This window comes from Fundulus heteroclitus, chromosome 20 (genome assembly GCF_011125445.2).
Source record: "Fundulus heteroclitus isolate FHET01 chromosome 20, MU-UCD_Fhet_4.1, whole genome shotgun sequence".
Taxonomy (NCBI): domain Eukaryota; kingdom Metazoa; phylum Chordata; class Actinopteri; order Cyprinodontiformes; family Fundulidae; genus Fundulus; species Fundulus heteroclitus.
Window position 1 is genome coordinate 18769809 of NC_046380.1, and position 20527 is coordinate 18790335.

At 39.2% G+C, this 20527-nt stretch overlaps 1 protein-coding gene across 1 annotated transcript; it reads left to right on the forward strand.

Moving 5' to 3' along the window:
• The first annotated feature begins 2476 nt into the window (after positions 1 to 2476).
• si:ch211-161c3.6 (high mobility group AT-hook 2b) lies at positions 2477 to 20298 on the forward strand. The gene is made up of 6 exons (XM_012873353.3): positions 2477 to 2806; positions 6116 to 6284; positions 6442 to 6525; positions 9063 to 9113; positions 10212 to 10250; positions 17185 to 20298. The coding sequence occupies exons 2-6, from the start codon at positions 6180 to 6182 to the stop codon at positions 17251 to 17253; spliced, it is 348 nt and encodes a 115-aa protein (XP_012728807.1). The 5' UTR covers positions 2477 to 2806; positions 6116 to 6179; the 3' UTR covers positions 17254 to 20298.
• Positions 20299 to 20527: the final 229 nt, after the last annotated feature.

Genomic DNA, 20527 nt, shown 5'->3' on the forward strand with positions numbered 1-20527 from the left:
GCAGAGGGCCACTGAACTCTCTCACATGTGGACACGCGCAAATGCACGCTCAAAGGAAGAAGGAGAAGAAGAAGAAGAGGAGGAGGGGGAAAAAAACAGCAAATCCTGCCTGCAATGTCTTCCTCTTGTTGGTTTTGGCACCAGCGTTTTACCTGTGCATACCACAATTTTGTTTAGTTTTTTTTTTTTTGTGAGCATGAAGCAGAAAGTAATACAGACAGACTGTGGATGCTGAAGGATGTTGCCGCTTCACTTTCACTTAGTAATACGTAAAGACGATGACAAGTCCAGTTCATAAATGAGTACAAGTTCTCAGCAGCGGTTGCACAAGCTTCTGGTAACCCTGAGTAAAACGCAGATAAAGGCTGCCACCAAAATATGCAAACATTTCCCTTGTTTTGTGCAACTTACAATAATAACCAGAGAAGTCATATGTATCTTCGGTGAATTGGACGCTTCGCCGTATTGGTAAATTACATTCTGACTGAATGTAATGTTGTGTAACGTTTGTGGTTTCGCTGGATATTCATTGTGGGTATTTTCTGAATCACATCATGAAACTGTCACTGCCAGCGGTTCCAACAGAGCGCTGGGGCTCCATCTTTTGTAACGTACAGCTTTAGATCCTGGGCCCTTGCCAGCAGGCTCACCTGACATGACTCCGCTACTGGTCCAGCATTTAGTCGCCGTTGGAATGTGCTCTTCAATCCCTTTTCATCTGAATTCATCACTTTGTATAAAACTTGTTGAAGCACAAAGCACAAAGGCGAGAAAAAAAAGAATGGCTTTCAGTTTTTGGTACGGTTTGATATAGCAAGAGTTAACCAAAAAAGAAAATCGGGATTGAATAGGTAAATAAGGAGAAAGGATAGTCTTTATGTTTTGGAAACAGGGATGCATGCTGGGTAAAACCATGTCTTCCAAAAGTGAAGAACTCTCTTCACTGAATTAAAATCCCTTGCAACTAATCACTGTCAAAAGTCACTTAATTAGTTCACCTGCACATTTTAAAGGGCTCATATAGTGCTTTTTAATACTTTCATTTTCACATTTAATTTTTTTAGTTGTGGTCTATATACAGTGGAACTGCAATGCATTGTTCTGAATTCCTCGTTATTGTTGTCCCACATCCCCTCTTTTACCTACGTTTTCCGAGGCGTGTCTGAGAGCAACTCGTTTTGCTGCTGTCTCTTTAAATGCAAAGGAGGCACTTCACACCCACGCCCCCCTCCTCCAGGTCGCAGAGCGTTCCACTCCAGCCCGTTTATCCATTTTCGTAGGACGCTGGGGAACGGTGTGATAAATTGTTTGGGTTACACGCCCAACAACTGAACATTTTGACTTATCCACTTGTACCTTCAGCATCATGGAGCTTGGACTTGAAAATCTCCAATTGGTAAGCTAATGGTCAAATGTCTTTGTTTATGCAGCTCCGCAGCAAATACTGTGACGTAATTGTTCAAAAAACCTAATGGAGAATAGAGAAAACTGAACGGATTCAAAAACATGACCCAAACAGAGTATAAAGATAATCTATCCAGTACCTGGACAGCATAAATTCACATTTTCTGCAGTCCTAGGGAATCCAAGCACACAACAAAAATTACTTAACGGGGAAAAAGGTAGATTTTGCATGTCCCCTTTCATTTTAGTGAAATTGCATCTGTTTTATTAAGGTTTCAAAGGTTCGTTTGAGATCATCAAGAGACAAAGAGCATCACAAAGACCTAGGAGCCACAGCAGGCAGGTCAGGGAGAAAGTTGTAGGAAAATTCAAAGCAGAATAAGGCCATAAAACCATGGACATCTCAACAGAGCTCTGTTCAACCTATCACATGAAAATGAAAACAGCATGGTACAACTGCAAACCCACACGACCGTCAAGCACAATCCCAATAAAGTGTACCAATGGTTGTTGCGGTTGAAACACTGACGGAACGTGGAAACGTTCAGGAAATTTTGAATACTACTGCGGCACGTTTGGAGGACAACCACTTAAATGAAAATTAAAAACATGCATTGGAACCCCCCCACCACCAAACAAAAGCACAACAGTTTGCAGCCCAGGAGATTAGGTTCTCATAAAAGCCCTTTGATACAGCGGCCCTTTATGACTTACAGGGTTAGTGATACCGTGTATCTCTGGCCATGTAGGTGGGGAGATAACAGCAGGGAAAGTGAGTGAAACTCCCTGCTTGAAACTGTGCAGACAGTCTGCTCTCACTATGAAGCAAACTGAACTTTTTCCCTCCCTTCTTTTTTTTTGGGGAGGTGGTGGAGGGGGGGGGGGACTTCCCAGCCTCCCCCCACTTCTTTTTTCCTGTTTTTTTTTTTTTTTTTTTTTTCAAGTGAACCCCGGAACCAGACCCTCTAGTCTAGTCTTCTTTACCCCCTTCTCAAGTGGGTGGTCCGGCAGAGCTGCTCTCGGGGCGGGGTCCTCTGTTTCCAACCCTCCTATCCCCGTTTCGTTCTTGAAACATGCTTTAATAGAGAAAGTATGCAATGCATACTGCTCTGCTGCAACCCCCCACTATACTGCATCTGGGGTATTCGTGACTGGACGTCTGGGGGGGATCACACACATTTCCGATTAGGAGGGAGAGAAAGAGAGAGAGAGAGAGAGCAAGAGCAAGAGAGGGAGGGAGGGAGTGAGAGTGAGAGAGAGAGAGAGAGAGAGAGGGAGGGAGATTACCATTTCACTCCAGCCAATGAGACAGGCGAAACAGTAAGATTTTCATAGTTGTGCAGGAGCACAAAGTGTGCCGAGTGTGTGTGAACTTCCAGGTAAAGCTGCAAACCGACCTAAGGTAAGGATCGACCTCCTCTGCTGCTCCTCTGTCCGTCTCAGTGTGTGTGGCTGCACGACTCCTCACCCTGAACATGGAGCCTATGGAGCTGCACACATGCAAGGCGGCTGAAAGAAGAGATTTTGCACCTGTGTTTCTTTGCCTTTTCGTCCTATGGAAAGTTTTTCTTTCCCCTCTTTTCTCTTCAAGCACGACATTTTCCCAATTTTCTGCTTCTTCCCCCCCTCCTCCTCCTCCTCTTCCCCATGCAGACCTGCTGTGTTATCGCCCCCTAAAAAACAAACACACTTTAGAGATGGGTTGCGCAAGTGATGGAAGCAGGGGGATGTTGTCGATTATCTGGCTTTTTTTTTTTAAATAAATAAAATGAAATGAAATTAAAATAAAGGGGAGGGGGGAAAAAACCCGACGGCTTCGACTTGTTGATTTGGCGTCAGCGTGCGCCAGCGCCTTGGAGGGGATTCGCCTTGTTTCCTACTGTCGAGTGCGGCTTTTTTAGTGTGCATTTCTGCTCTCCATAGCGAACTACTGCCGCCCATATGCAGAAAGTACATTCAGTCCCGTCCAGGAGGGACGGAGAACCGAGCGGTCTGCGCGGACGCTGCGCCTGCCGATCGCTTCGCATCAGATCGGCGCTTTACTGTTGTTGTGTTGACGTTGTTGTTGTTCCGAGGCGACTTTCTGCGGACGACGAGGCGACGTCGTGCGTCTCGCGTTTGGCTTTTAAATCGGTTCCAGCGAGGACGCATTTCTCGAGTTACTCCGACTTCCTGCTTTCGGCGCGGCCGTTTTGATAGGCTGCGATGGCAATTAGCGTTTGGCACATTCCGCACAGAGCCGGGCTCTGAGTGAACGACCACCTTGGGGGCGCCTGGTTTCAAGGATAATGTATGGCTCCCATTCGGTTTTTCCTGTTACCAAAAAAAAAAAAAGAAAGAAGGAAAAAGGGGAAAAATACCTTCACAAATCCCTGCAAATAAAGTTGTATCAAGGACGCATTGTTTACCATGTTTACCATGACTAGTTTAAACTATTCACACACAGTTGATCAAATATTTTCTCCAGGAAAATGTAAAGGAGGCCAAAACCCATAAGTTTTTCTTTTGCATAGTATGCCACTTTTGAGGAGCCACCTCTTTAAAAACAAAAATAGCACATGTAATTATTTTAAAAGATGTTTGTTTATTCGTTTATCTTGTTTAATTAATTTATACTTCTGTCTATTGTCTGCCATTGCTGAGTACCCCCCCCCCCCCATTAATAAAAAATACATAATTCATATTTTATGTATTTATGTTGCAACACTGACAAACAAACATGTCCGATTTTAAATATGGAAGTATAATCAAATCAGTCTAAATGTGCAGTAGGGTTGAAATTCAATTACATACATTCCAGTTTGGTGCTATCAGTTAAGCTCATATGAAATTTAAGTTGCAGCTTTGGCTTTAGTCAGCCAGCCGAAGATCAGCATTGCTCCCCATCTGGTCTTCCTTTTCAAAACTTCTGGGTGCTCCCTGCTTTTCTTCCTTTTAACTCATCCCAATGTTCCCATCAAACCTTTTTGAGCCTTAGCATCTTGGTCACTAAGATTTATTTCAGATGTGTGTGTGTGTGTCAGGGAAAGTAACACACCCAAAAGTAAAGTCTGTCCACCTGACAAAATGACGCTGTTGCACACAGAGCGTCAATGCACACCACCTCAAATGTAATAATCAACCAAAGATTGCATCCAAGAGCATTTTTGTAATTACAATACTGCAAAGCTCTATATTACAGTGACTTCATGAACAACCACCTTTTGGGATGTTCAGTTTCAAGGAGCTTTATGTTTACCTTTTGATTTTGAACTGTTGCCAAGTAGTTGATAAATCCCTCAACATAAAGTGAAACCAAACTAGTTCAGACTCACCCTACGCTCATTAGTTGGTGTCATAAGTTTTTGGTTAGTTTCAGTAGACGGTTTATTGGGGCTTTTGCTACATTGTCTCATAAGAGCCTAAAGTCATCAGTGGTACCCATCTGGCCATCCTTTTCAAAACTTTCTTGATGCATCTCTGCTCTTCTCTTGTTCTACACACGATATTAATCTCAGTAATCATCGCTATATCAACCTGAGTAATGTTTCAATCGCAAAAAGATGCTTGGATGCGATATTTGGATTGCATTAATATTTTCGGGGCCATGCATTAGAACCTTGCTTTGCAGTCAGATTTTTGGGCTGTTGGATGAATGTTCATTGTCTGTCATCCCAACACTTGATGGTGATTTTAGTAACCAAGACCGATAGCTCAGAGATACAGCGGTCAAGGGAAAGAAGAGGGCGGAAAAAGTGGCTTAATCACAATCTGTATCCGCATCGCCATATTCCACAATTAAATCGCAGTTTCAAAATTTCCTTTAACCAATCAGCCCTATTCCTTTCCATCATAACAAGGTTTCCATCACTCCCAATGAGGTTCAGCGTCTATGTCACTAAAATCTATGTCAGATGGGCGGCAACATCAAAAGATGTAAATGTCCATCCAGTTGATTGAATATACCATTTGCATGTAGAGTGTGAGTGCGTGCCTCTTGAAATGTAGAAATGTGCCACATTATCTCACCACAGCACTCATTTGCATTGTCAATATTGCAATCATTGATATTGCAACAATGAGCGCAATGTGACGCATTGTGCAGCTCTACCTAAATCTAAAACCTATGACAGAAACTAAAATTATCATTCACGTCTTCCAGGTAATACCAACACAGATCAGTCATAGCTTATTTAAAAAAAAAAAAAAAAACATTTGCCTGCCTCCTGTTTGTGTGCCTGCATGTTACTGTCACAGCTTTAACTTTACCTGCCACAACTTTCACTTGTTTCCCATTGAGGAGCCGCTCGCAGAGGGAAGCTGGAACCGCAGGCCGCGGTGCAAAAGATGCAGATCCTGAATGGCAGATTGAGTTGTGAATATCTGAGCTACTTTTAGTCTCTGCACACCACTCTCATGTTTCCCCACATTTGCCAGAGCCTATGTTCCGATGAACCCGGTGCCAAGGCTTTAGCAGAGTGGTTCCCACGGTTGCTCTTGGAAAAAATTTTCTGCATGGTTCCAAATAATACTTGTGATTATGCACTCCGCTGTTATTTAAACACCTTTGAAACAAAATGATTCAAATTAGTATGATATATCAGATTTTTGCAATTTGACAAAGACTGTTGCATCACAGCATTAAGTTATTAAAAGGTGTTATTTATCTGCATTTCTTCTTCTTGCGACTACATCTTCAGCTTTTAAAAGTCACTTCTTTTTCTTGTTCAAGCCTCAAGGCCGCTGCTCCAAGCTTTGATGCCCACACTCTCTAAAGCAGGTGGACAGACGCAGGCATGAGCGACAGTGGGACCAAAGAGCCATCTCCTCAGTCGAGCACAGCCCAGTTGCCTGAGGAGCCCCAGCGCAGGGGCAGGGGTCGACCTCGGAAACAGCAGCAGGTAGGACGCTAGAGGCTGCACTCACCCCAAAACTCAGTAGTATCTGGTTTTACGTTCTAGTTAAATGCCTTGTCCCCTTTTTTTTTTTGTAGATGCTAGGTAGTAAATGCATTTTTGATTGGCTAGATTTGGCTCCAGATTTATTCTCTCTCCAAAGGAGCCTGTTGGACCACCGACCCCAAAGAGACCTAGAGGACGACCAAAAGGCAGCAAGAGCAAAGGCCCCAGAACCACACTGAAGGTCAAAACTAACCCCAACACTTACATATGTATACACAATTATTTACTTTGATGTAATCAAATTTTTATTTACTAAAAATAGTGTTAAGCAATACACCAAAGTTGTAAATATTTGAGAAACAGTGGTGAAAAGACAAATGTGATGGCCTTCACTGCAATTAAGAACATGTAATAGAAATCACTGCATTTTCTTTTGTGACATCCGAGGACAACGGGATTTTGAAGGGTTTGACTTTTTGGTGGGATCTGTATTAATTACAAAACTACAATTTCTGTTTACAGATGCAAGAAACAAGCTCATATTAAATCAATAATCTGTATCTGCAGCCAGGGGATGTGATGCACCCTGCAGGACGAAATGATTAGGATAAAAACATCTGCTCAACTTTCACATCATTATTCACTCATCTTGTTGTTTGTTGTAGTTCAACCTTAACTAAATCAGCTGAAACACAAAAATGCATCACACTGTATTTAAAACCCCAAAAGTAGCTGACTGCTTTTCTGTATTTATAATATTAAGTAAATCAGTTGGAAACACAAACACCAAAAAGGATAATTTTGTTAATAAAATGTCAGAAGATGTTTAAAATTCTGTTCGCAAATTAATTTGATTCATTTAGCAAAGCTTTGGGGCTTTAATTAGCATACAAAGCAACAATAATAATGATCATGATATGGACCATATTAATAAGAAGAAAAGAAATGTCAATTTGTCTACTAAATGTAGTGTTTTCCCATTGCTTTACAGAAAAAAATAAGGACAAAAATAAATGCAAAATCCCAAATAAATGACTGAGGTAAAGTGCAAATTGCTAACAGCAACAGTAAAAACTGCTTCACAGAAAATATAAGTAAACAAAGATATAAACAGAAATGAAATCCTACTACAATTAAAAAAGAACTAATTAAAAGCAACTGTAAAAAAAAAAAAAGGTTTGTGTCTCTTAATGCCTCTCGCTTTGGGCTGTTATCATTAAAAGCTGCCTCTTCCCTCCTCACTGCGCTACTGGTTGTCCAGAAACTTTTTAGGTGGAACATCCCTGGTAATAAAGTCAATAAGAAATGGGAGGCCAATGTCCTGAAGATGTTTAACAAGCAATAAAATCTTAAAATCAGTTATTCAGGTAAACATGCAAAGATGGAAGACAAAAAAAGCATGAAGTAATTTTTCACAGTAATCCTTTTTTTTTTTTTTTTTTTTTTTTTTCCAAGTAAGCTCGGAAACTTATATTATATTGCTCAGGTAACAATTTGACGTCTTGGGTGGATTACTTGCACCAAGGTCAATGTCAAAAGTGACTTTAAGGTTCCTGAACTCTCTTTGTCTAAGGACAGAAACTCTAAGAACAATATTCTTTGTCTCTTTTGCATTTCTTTTTTACAATGTTACCTGAGCAAGATCCAGACACATCAACAGGTTTTATTTTACTAACCAATTAAGCAAAGACTAAAATAAGCCAGAAAACATCTGCAGATGGAGATAAATTGCATCATCTACACACTAATGGAACATAATGTTATGGTTCTTTAAGGCATTCGCCTGAGGGAACATACATATATTGATTGGAAGGACAGAGTGTTAGGCTTTTAGGGAACTCCATAGATAAATGAGAAATGTTCTGAAATATTTGTATAAAGGTGCAACAAAGTATTGGCATTCAGTTAAGAATGACAGAAGAATCTTTTTTTTTTTTATTGCTGTGTCAGGAAGGCCAGTTAATTTTGTAATCTTTTCAGTGGGATCTAACAGCCCACTTTAAGGAGAACTGTTCCTGTGTTCTCCTTGAGCCTAACTCCAGATATTGTTTAATTCACAAAAACAACCATTTTTTCCCTGGAAAAACAACTTTCCTGCCTGATTATAAACTTGCTATTATCCAGAGGTTAAACATATATTGAGGATAGATGCTAATAATTCCCGTTAGCTCACTTTGAACACTTTAGGAATCTGTTATATAAACCGACACAACCGCTAAGCTTCCTTTTACAACTTTCTGTTTGTTTTTGTTTTGTTTTTTTGTAATAATTGTGTTTTGTTTTGTTGGGCTGCATGTAGTAAGCGTCCAGTGAACAAACCAGTGCTTCTTGTGGCTCTGAAGTAACCCTTGTCAGACAACCAAGCTTGTTAAAACACGGCATATTGAGGTATTCAGGGGACGAGACTGCAATTAGACATGTCAATCACACAAATCCATCCTTTTGTATTTTCAAATTCAGACCAATTCAACTTTCCATGGAAAGCACAGGTAGGAGAATCCGCTAATACGAGTACACAAGGGTTTTACTGTTTGATTAGATGCAGTCTTTTTAACTGTGGATTTGTTTATATAAAGGTAAATGCATCCCTGGTATTTGAAATCTGTGCAGAAACTCCACATGTTGACATATTAGGGATTGATTTGACAGATTCCTTTTGTACAGCTGTTTACAGTCTTGAAGCAAAGTGGTATTGCATATTACAAAAGTTTGCACTGTGACATAGACGTTTGTTTAAACCCTAAACCTTATTCCACTACTGATTTGGTTTCTCCTCAGAAAGTAGAGCCTGTTGGGCAGAGGCGACCACGAGGGCGACCGAGAAAATGGGTATGAAGTGCTTACCGACCCTTATGGATGTACAGTAAATGTACAGGGCTTTGCTAAAGTTCTCATACACCTTGAACCTATTTACATTTTGAACGATGTAACAACACATTTCTCTTTGGTGAGTTTTCTGAGATTTTATGCACAAGATAGACCAACACAGAGTCATGCATAATTGTGAAGTGGAAGAAAAAGGATGCATGGTCGTCAAAGCTTTTTGCAAATCAAAAACGGAAAACTGTGACATGCATTTGTATTTAAATACATTTTAGAATTTTAATACTGTCTGTAAACTCATTTTGATCTGGAATTTGACTGGCCAATTTTGCCACTACCATATGCATTGACCTAAACCAGTCCAGGCTGCAGGTTTCAGCTCTGGCTGCATGTTTATGGTCGTTGTCCAGATAGAAGATGACCCCAAGCCTCCAACAGTTTTTGTTTTAGGACTGAGCTATATTTAGCCCCATCCAACTTTTTTAACTCGTACCAGCTTCCCTGTCCCTGCTAAAGAAGACTATCCCCACATCATGATGCTGCCAGCACCATGTTTCGCCCAGGGGGATGACTCGTTCAGCGTAATGTGCATTGTTGGTTTTCCAAGGCACATAGTGTTTTGCATGTAGTGCAAAAAGTCGCATTTGTGCCTCATCTGACCAAACCACCTTCTTCCCTATGTTTTCTTGAGCCTCCCACAAGTTTGATCATGAAAACATGATTTATTGTGGCTTTCTTCCAACAATGGTTTTCTTCTCACCGCTCCTGCATGAAGGCTAGATTTGCATGTCCCACCTGAGCTTTGGATGGTTGCATAGTTACTCATTTTACTAATTATGTGACTTCTGAAAGTAAGGAAACTCGTAAATATGAATGTTCACTACACTTTGCTTCAAAAACATTGTCGCATAAAAATCCCAATAAATGACGTGTATGTTTATGGTTGATTGACCAAAGTTCAAGGGGTATGAATGCTTTCTTGAGGCCCTGTGTGTCTCCAAGCCCTCCGTCTGTGTGTGCTGGAGCTGATCAGTATTCAAACACCTATTTCCTTCCAGCCTTTAATGTATTCTACTGTCTTGTGTTTTACGTTTTGTTCTACAGCCCCGGAAAGTCGGTCCAGAAGTGACTGAAGAGCAGCAGGTGAGGAAAATGAAAATTTGTAGCAGGGTGGTCTGGGTGTTTTTCTTTGTTTTGTTTTTTTGTGTTTTTTTGTTACAGCTCTTTGAGACATTAAAATGCAAAGCCCAGCTGTTTGTCAAAATCATAAAATACATTAAATTAGTAAAGCCTCTACCTATCCGTCCTCTCTAGTATAACTGTCTTTGACAGCAGCTGCACTGAGTTGCATTTCAGCATTTTTTGTTTGCCTGTTTTACATAGTCTAACTTAGATCTAGAATCAGATCAAGCTAAAAGGTGGAGAGTGCATATGAGAGTGCTACCTCGGCTTCAGTTAAACAGAAATCTCATTCTGTGTCACACGTTTTGCCTTTTGACTGGTGCCAGTTTACGTGCCGCCTTGATGTGTCTTAAAAGGCAGCTTTGATCACATTTAACCCTAAATTCAGCCGAAGAGTCACAATGTTCTGCGGATCCACTGCGGCGTTTCTGTAAAGGTGCAATCAGATTTACAAACGGTTACAGTAAATAGCTGCCAGGGGTAGAGTAGTTAACCAGGTCAGACTTAGTGGTGGAACAACTATTTAGATGGTTAACTCAACTGCAGAGTCTCTGGGGGCAAAACGCATTCATTTGGAGTCGGATATTAACATACTACACTGTATATAAAGACAAATAATCTTTTATTTCCCTCACTGTCTGACATTAAACCAGACTAAGCCTTTTCTGTTGTATGTCAGTTAGGATTACCATCCTATTCGTTATTATCTGTTTCCAAGCTGCCAGAGTAATAAGAGATATTTTAAAGAGAAGCTTGCATACAGTTCCTCTTTGGTTTGTAGAACTGCATTAGTTTGACGTAATTTCGGCCCATTCCTCCTGACAGAACTGGTGCAACTTGTGACTGCCCTGCTCAAAAAAAAAAAAAACTTCAGCTCTGGCCACAAATTTTCTATGAGACTAAGATCAGAACTTTGTAGTGGCCCCTCCACAACAATTGACTTTGTTGTCCCTCAATCACTCTGTAAAAGATGTGGTGGCATGCTTAGAGTAATCGTCTATTTGGGAAAACACCTTTATGCCCAGAGTTTTTAACTTCCTGGCTGATATGTAGTGTCAGTATTTCCACATAATTCTCTTTCTTTATGATACCATCTGTTTTTTTGAAGTGCACCGGTGCCTCTTTAGCAAAACACTGCCACTAATTAATTAAGTTACATTCCCCATAATCCAGAGTTGGGATGGTTTTCTGAGACTGACAAGTTTCCATCCTTTTCCTCCACACATAATGATGGCAAGTGTGGTCAAATGATTTGATCAGACCCCAGGACATGTCTCCAAAAGCTACAGCTTTTGTCCCCGAGTGCATTTGCAAACTGTGCTGTGGCTTTTTATGTTGCTCTTGGAATAATGGGTTCTTCTGGCCTCAGTGGCCTTTAAGCCCATGTAGGTACGTGACTCGTTTCACTATAATGACACCCTCATCTTCACAGAGTTTTCTGCTTTTGTCCCAGGGCTGATGCAAGCTGATATCACACAAAAACATGTTCATCTTAGCAGATTTCTTACTGTCTGACATTCGATTTTGACCAATTGAACATCAAGACTGCATGAACAAAAGGTTATGTGTCTTTTTAGAGTCTATGTAAATATCTGGCTTCAATTTTATGTTTTCACAATTATTAAAGATACAAAAAAAGCATTATTGCATAAAGACATAAATTTGATAGTGTGCATAAAGACTAAAATGCATAATGAGATGCACTGTATCAGATAGAGATTAAAATGATAAGTTATGAAAGTCAACCGTCATTCGGTCTATGTGATTCATATCATTTTGCTTTAAACATAAGACTAAAACAGAAACATGAGAAGTCACGATATGATTACTGAGACTAGAAGGCACATCTGTCTTCACATTTTGAATATTAGCTTTCCTTTTTAGAAAATGTGATACATCGTTTGAATGTTAGAGACTTGAAAATATCCCCCTCTTGGGGAAATTTTAAGCCAACGTTTTCTAAATTATTGGTCTGATCTGTGATAAGACATTTATATATATATATATAAAGGTTAAATATGATCCTTTGTGTTTTTGTCAACGTCCAGTCGATTTGAAATTGTAACGGAAAGAAAAATGCAGTTTGATAATGTACTTAAAACAGAAAAGCAGCAATTATTAGTACTGCAGTTTTAATAATTTTATTTCCATTTGATTTGATGCAGTGACTTAAACAAAAACAAGAGAACAAAGATGCTGCATGTCGCAGCAATCTTTTTGCCCATGAGCGACCCATGTTCGTCTTTTTCATGGCAGTGTGAGCAGCCCAAATCTGATCTTTTCTCCCCCAAAAAAATCGGATTTGTTCCACTTCTCTATGTGGTACTAAATCACATACAAATTTGATATTTTTCAGAGCGTTTGCAGTCTGAACAGTCATTTGATCCGTCTTTTATGCCACTGTCCATTCTCTCACTGCACATCACACAGACTTCTCTACAGCAGTAGCAGTCACGGCTTCACAAAAAGGCCAATTTTATTAGCTGTACTCCCAATTTTATTAGCTGTACTCCCTCCCCCCCCCCCCCCCCCCATTACCTTTCTTTGTCCTGTTATGATGCCGTCTTAATATTGTCATCTCCCATTACTCAACAACTTTACAACAATACAGCAACACTGGTATCCGTTGTGTTTTTTTTCTTTTAACAAAGCTTTATTGAAAAATTACAGTGTTCAACAATTTCATCCGCCATTACTTCTGTAAACTCTGCGCTGCAGTGTAACATATACTAAAGCGGGTCGCTTTGAGGTCTTGAACCGTTCAGACTGAAGTCTGATGGTGGGAAAAATGCAGGGAAAAAAACAGATTTCCACAAAACATCAGAATTGATCATCAAGACCTGCGGTGTGAATGTAGCCTCGCTGTTTTTTAAGTGCTTATTGCGCATATTTTATATAGTTTTGCTCTTTAAACTGAGATTACCTGGTTAATCATTCAGGCTATTCACTGGGGCAGGGACTCGGTTGCTTTGCTTTTTGTAGCTTTGCCAACTGGAGTTTTGAAACAGCAGCATCTTCATAAGAGTGAAGAGTGCTTTTAGTTTCCACTCCGTGTTTTTCGCATCCATATTTGTCTTTCCTTTGAGCAGGCAAAAAGTGTAGTAGCAGTGTCTACGCCAGCAGACTGGCAATGTGCAGCAATAGGTGGGAGAGAGGCGTGCAATCAAAGGAAGCTCTGGTCACTCTGGCCTTTTCTTTTTTTATCACTAGTGAAAAGGAGGGTACGTTGTAGCCGTTTTGAGACAGCAATTTCTGAAAACCTTGGTTTACCTCTGTACAGGTAACTTGGCCCTGTCCGGCATCACAAAACCTTTCTACCTTGGTTCAGTGTCTGTCAAGTATTCATCATTGGTTAATCAGTCGTTTCCGTCTAGTGTTTACCACACTCCCACTAATAAAAAAAAAAACCCTCAACATCGAGCTCTACAACTGAAGAGAAGAACATTAACAAGTAAAACCTGGTAGGATTAGTGGAAACAATGTGTGGATCCAAAACATGTTTGTCCCCTTCCCTTGAATTCTGATAAAAGACAGGAAGAATGTGCTTCGGCTCTTTATCCATTAAGCCGGCAGGACCCTCAGGTTGTTGCATTACAGTGATTAAAGCGTCAGAAAGTCAACTGTTAACCAGCCTCACATCTTAGTTAACAGTTTACTTGTTAATAGTTGATAGTCTGGGCCAGTCCCCCTTCCTTTCAAGCAGAAGTGGATGTTTGCTAATCTCTGCCATCTGCTTCACGGTATCGCTCAATAATAATTATCTCACTTTTATTTTATAGTTGTTGTTTTTTTTTCATCTATTTATTTATTTAAAAAGGGACAATACATATTAACGAACATACATAGCATATGTAAATATGCCAGATTGTAGCCATTGGCTAATTTCCATCTGTACAGGTTGATGTTAACATTCATTTTTAAATAAAAAAGAAACATAAGACACATACATTACAGGCCAGACAGAAACAGTATGTTGGGGTCACTCACAATAGTAGACTACACATAGTATAGACTCAGGGCGAAGACGGACAGGAGCAATTACACATTAATACATTATTAAAAAAATAGATGTAGCATTTTCTTAAACTTCGCACTAGCCCTAAAGTGTGAAATATATTGCACATACGCTAAAGTGCTAGATGTATGGCACATGCCCCGAAGTGAGAGATGTACTGCACATGCCCTGAGTGTTAATCTGATTTCTTATAAAAAATGCTCACAAGTTTGAGTTGACCATAACCATTCCTTAAGATAATTCTTGAATCTTGTAAAACTTGAAGCCTCCCTTACAAAAGTTGCACACAGCCCTTGTATGAAAGAACATTTTGATTAAATGCTGCTTAACTCCTCTACTCATGGCTCTAGTGGTCCGTGATACTGTCATCCTATATTTAATGTAGTCCTTCAGCTCTGGTGGAGCCAGCACATGTAAGCTTTTAGAGATAAGACAGGCATTTTAAATTTTTTATAACATTTTCAAAGCTCAATAAATTATACTTTGACAAAATATTACAATGGCGATAAATAAACTGTGTTTTTTTTTTTATCCAAATTGTAATTTTGTAATTTTTATTAAGGATCCCCATTAGCTGTTGCCATGGCAAACAGCTTGTCTTCCTGGGGTCCACATTAAAAACACACAATAAAAAGCACAGTCACAAATATTAAATTTCCAAAAATGTAATTTCTCAACACACCGTAGTTTAGAAATTATCAGAGGATGCACAAAAGAACAAATATAATAAAACAGCCAATAAAACAAAAACACTTCAGGGCATTAAATGGAGTCTCAGATTCTTTTTAAAAAATAATTTACTATGAGTGCAGCAGTTGTAATCATGAACAGAATTACTAAAAACAATGTGTGAATATATAAAAGCTGGAACATTACTGCTCATGACTGACTTAAGCAGGATAAGTGTATTAAAAAGCAACTTGTTCTCAACCGTAAGCCAGAAGCATGCATCTGGTTGACATTAGATCTAAATCTAAATTCTTCCCTGCTTTTTTTGTACAGCTCCTCTATTGGCTTCAGGATGGTAACACCTGTCAGAGAACAGGTGTTTATAATATAGCTTACATCATAATCAATGATCAAAATCATCATGGCAGCATCGTTTGTCAGTGATTAGAAACGTTATATTTAATTATGTGTTATCATTTTGTCATGGATTTATTTTAAAATGGAGGACGAAAACATGGGCATATCTAAACGTCACAGCATTGCATTGATTATGTTGGAGCAGGGGCACTGCTAGAAAGTTTCAACGTGGTGGCCCGATAGGCCCCGCTAATAATCTTAGGGTCGCACACCAACATCAAAAGGGAGAACTTCAGTTTATCAGAAGAAATGAATAAATAATTTAGGTTTAAATTAAATCTCGAAACCCTTCTATATTAAAGCCCCAGTGCTAAGAGTTTCTCATTGGCGCGCCATCTAGTGGTGCGTAAAATGAATTACAAACGACTTCGCTGTAATAGCTACTACGGAAGCCTCGGAGTATAATAAGTGTGACAATGTAAACATGTCCTGCATGTCTTAGCTACTGCTAATAGCTATGGTCATCATGTGAAATGTTTTTTGGCGCCGTTGTCAAATCCGCTTGTATTTCTTGTTCCGCTTATTTCCCCGCTCCCTCATGAATTATCTCCACCTGGTAATAACAGCTGCGCCAATATAGAAACTCGTTTCCTCACGATTACTACTTTTACATTTCTTGGTTACTTTGTCTTCCCTCTCGGATGATCCTCCATTTTAAAAAAAAAAAAAAAAAAAAAAATGGTAAATAGAATGATCTATGTCATCTTTGCTTGTTTATGCTCCTCTGCCGACAGCACGTCTTCAGAGACAGATAGGGGAAACACGTATGGCTGACAAGTTTGTCCCATTTCAGCTACTGGAATCAGAAATGGCAACGCAAAATGGCGCCTCCCAGTGGGGACACCCAGACCTATGTATTTATAAACTACTATTTCTAAGTTATGAGAATGCTTTTATTTTTGATGTGAAGTTATTAGACTTTGCCAGAATATGTATGTATAAAAGCAATACTTGATTTTTGCTTATTAAAAGCCACATTAGTTACACTGTGTCCCTTTTTAACATTTTTTTTATATATATATATATATATATATATATATATATATATATATATATATAGTATATATATATATATATATATATATATATATATATATATATATATATATATATATATATATATATATATATATATATATATATATATATATATATATATACTTGCCCAAAAGGCAAAAAGCCCAACTGTCAGAGGGTTGTCTGAACTGACTTCATGTTAATGTGGCAAATTCTTAGACATTCACAGACTCTGGTGCTGAATTCCCCACATTTTACTGGCCAAAAGATCCCTTCGGTCTCATCCGCCGTTGGAGAACGCACACGGAGCGTTTCTCCGAAAACCCTGGGTTGTCTTAGCCACCTTGTAGAGAGCGTTACACAACAGCGCTCACCAAAGCGATGCCCCTCGCTTCGCCTTATCACATCCTCTGTTCTGAGCAGTTTGTCAAAGAGGTTAAGGCGCCTAAAAGAACTGAAACCATTGAGACAGACTCCTTTCTCAGAGGCACGCATCTGAAGGGGAAGAATGAGTCAGTGTTGCGAGGGGAAACCTGATCTAACTGCTCTCTTCCCCTGTCTTCTTGGTTTCCTGATGTAACCGTCGTCTTCCTCACATTTCTAGGTCTGACGGCTGGAGCCCTGCTCTCTCGCACGCAATCGCCCCGCGAAGTTTTTAACCACTCATTCTTGTACTCTCGTGCTCTTTCTAGCATTGATTCATTACCTTTTGAGCGGCGTGAGTCACCGCTCAGATGATAACTGATCTTTCTTCTTTTGGCTCCTCTGATGTTCCAGGGCCCTTCGGAGGAGGCCGAGGAGGGCCCCTCGTCATCTCAGGTGCCTGCGCAGGAGGAATCGGAGTAGATGGGATACCTCTCTACCTACCTCAGTGTTTGGCCCTCAAGCAAACAGGGGTACAATCTGACTCCCTATCTGTGATGGGAAATCAGGAACACACACACTTACACACACTCACACTCAGAAAAGAAAACCCTCGCAGACAGCCGTTTCCTCTCCTGATCTAAACAGCACCATGGATTTGTTGTTGCTTTGAGTATTTGATTGTTTGAAAAAGCCTTTTTCAAAAGGCATGGTTCCAACTTTTGGGAAAAGCATTTTAAGTGTCAAAGTGGCAGAAAAAAAAAAAAAAAAAAAACATACTCGTAAGTGTCTTGGTAAGACGCGCGCCATTGTATCGCAACATGACAGCATGAATGTGCCTTTTTAAACTATAGCACAGGTTCTGTAACATACAGCTCCCTCCACAGTTATTGGGAAAATAAATTTAAAAGCAACAGTATCCTCAAACTAAAAACAACAACCCTGCAAACCTCCCTTACAACCCTGCTCCCTGTGTGTGATCACAAGATACACCTGGGTTACCGTCCACTCGTGTTCGACACAATTCCAGTGGTTTTAAACTTTTTAAATGTTAATTTAAGTGCCTATTTTCATACCATCTCCATTTGGGGTGATCAACATGCCTTAAATGATTGGCATGTGCTCTTGTCTTTCCCATTTTGAAAGGGTGGCTAAAGGGATTACTAGTTAAACCTTTCTCAACACTCAACACGCTTAAAAAGTAAGGCATACATTAAAAAAAAAACTTAAGTTACATTATAGGACTTACATTGGGTTATTTTATTAAAAATAGTTATCTTCTGCTATTCAGTTCTTTTGCCACACTAAATGTTCTCAGATTTTAAAGTAGTATTTTTCTACATTTTACATTTTGCCAATGTCAGATTTTGCTTCTCTGAATTTATTTCTTTACCATTGGTGCCAACAAATGTGGAGGGCGCTGTATATACGACTAGAGATGCACCAATCAATCAATCAATCAATCAATCAATCAGAGATCAGAATCACACAATGTCTGTTTAATCAGCTCCAACGGGTGGTCAGGAGGTCACATCTCAAGTTAGATTTTTTTTTTTTTTTTGGTTGTTTGTTTACTTTCCATTGAATGCATCAGAGCTAAAAGCTCATCAATCATCAATTTGTACTTTAATGGACCTTTTTGGATTCTGAAAAAGAATCCGATAAAGGTTGGAGAAGCACAATGCTTTAGTACATGACAGCCTGACTTTCTGTTGGATTCAAAACTGCTACCTCTTTTTTTTTAACTGCTGCATATTTCTTTTTCTTTTGTCTTCTTTCGTTAACAAAATAATAATATCTGGAATTAGTGAAAATTTAAATCAGCTGATCAGATCTCAAGGGAAACAAAAAGAAAACCTTTATCGGCCAGGAAAAGCCTGATTTGTGCATCTCTAAATATGAGTCCTTTATACAATGTCCTATATGCTGTATATACAATATGCGGTAATTGGGGGTTAAACATCCCAGCAGCTAAATGCACCCTAATCAAGTCACTAATAGATGTCTCTGTAGGGTTCTTTGCAAATCTGCATCTAGGTGCATAATAAAAAAAAAAAAAAAATGTCATTCGGTTAATAAGAAACGGCTAATTTTTCGATCTAATTTGATCTTTCCCTTTTAATATCAGGACCTGAAAAAAAATGTTTCTCCTTAAAGTGGAACTATTCCTTTATTATGGCAGCTGTCCTGAGCCTCTCGGTGAGACTTTTTTTTTTTTTTTTTTTTTTTTTGCTTCATGTGTGGGAACGCATGTCTGTGTGTTTTGTGCTTGTATGGAGAGAGAGGGAGACACAGAGAGAGGGGGGCAGAATTATGTGCTTAACTGAAAAAAAAGGACAAAAGTAACCAAACTGAACCGAGTTTTAGCTTGACATTCTAACTTGACATTTTTTTTTTAAAACCAATGTAACAACATAAACATGGCGAGCTGCATTCATTCTTGTGAAAGCTGGCATGAATGGTTCGATTTCAAATTAAAATATCCATTTTTTAGAGAGAAACAAGTGACTATTTCTAAACTTCGACGCCACGCTTCAGTGGAAGTACACTGACTTAATCCTTCCAAGCAGAAAGTGACTGATTTAAGTAAATACAAAGGTTGAAATGGATATTTCATTTTGAGACGATTAAAAAACCATTCATATATACTTGAGTCAACCACAGTGTTGACATGTCATTTTTACCACTCTCAGGATTTCACTTTTTTTAACAGTGCTCTTACGTCATTTTTGAAAACCTCAGGTACATATCTATTCAGGAACATGATATCTACTCAGTAAGAGTTGTGGTGCTGTGTTTGTTGTGCGATTCTGATCTGTATTTGACATTAACAGTATGCCTTGACTTAAAGACCTCATGTAAAACCTCAGCCAGCCTCAGCCTTTTGATCTCTCATTCTACCTCAGCAACACAAAAAGACAGAAGATCCTCCTGCAAAGTTATCCTTCACTCCCTCAGAAGTGATACTGTATACGCAAAAACAGACACACACACACACACAGATGCACACATGCATATGTACCGGCGCAAATAAACACAACGTTTCAGGGCTACATGCCAACAAACCATCAGACACACAAGTAACAAGAGGATGTTACACTCCAGCAGAGATGTACAGATGACGCATCAATATCATTTCATTTGAAAAATAACTGTATCTGACTTTTTTTTTTCTTTTTTCTTTTTTTACTGAAGTGAGACTCTGATCTCCTGGGAATTAAAGTTCAGCCAATAGTTTACAACATCTTGATGAAATACTTGCCTTTTTAGAGTGTAGTACCTTTATGAAAACCTGTATTTTTTTTTTTTTTTGGAAGGGGGCGGGGATGTTATTCTTTTTCTTATTTTAACTACATCATGTATGTTTTTTTCTCTGATTCTTACACTGTAAAATGTATGTGTGACACTCTTTAATTCATGGCAGCAAAATGGCGGCAACGTGCTGAAATACATTAGATGATGCTGACCTCAACGGCTGCTCGTACTTGACCCCTTTGTGCCACAATAACAGAACACGATTGTACTGAACTGATGGTGTGTTTTATTGCTTATGAGTTCTCTTTTTTTTTTTTTTTTTTTTTTTTTACTACTTCAAGGTGAAAACAGTTTGTTCAGACAAATGTTATCTTTAAAGGATCATGAAACTGGTATCTGAGTGTATAGCGCCTTGCAAAACTCTATATAGCCTTTTGAACTTCTTCATACTTCATTGTATTTTAGTTGGATTTTTATGTGATAGACCAACAGAGTCAAGGTG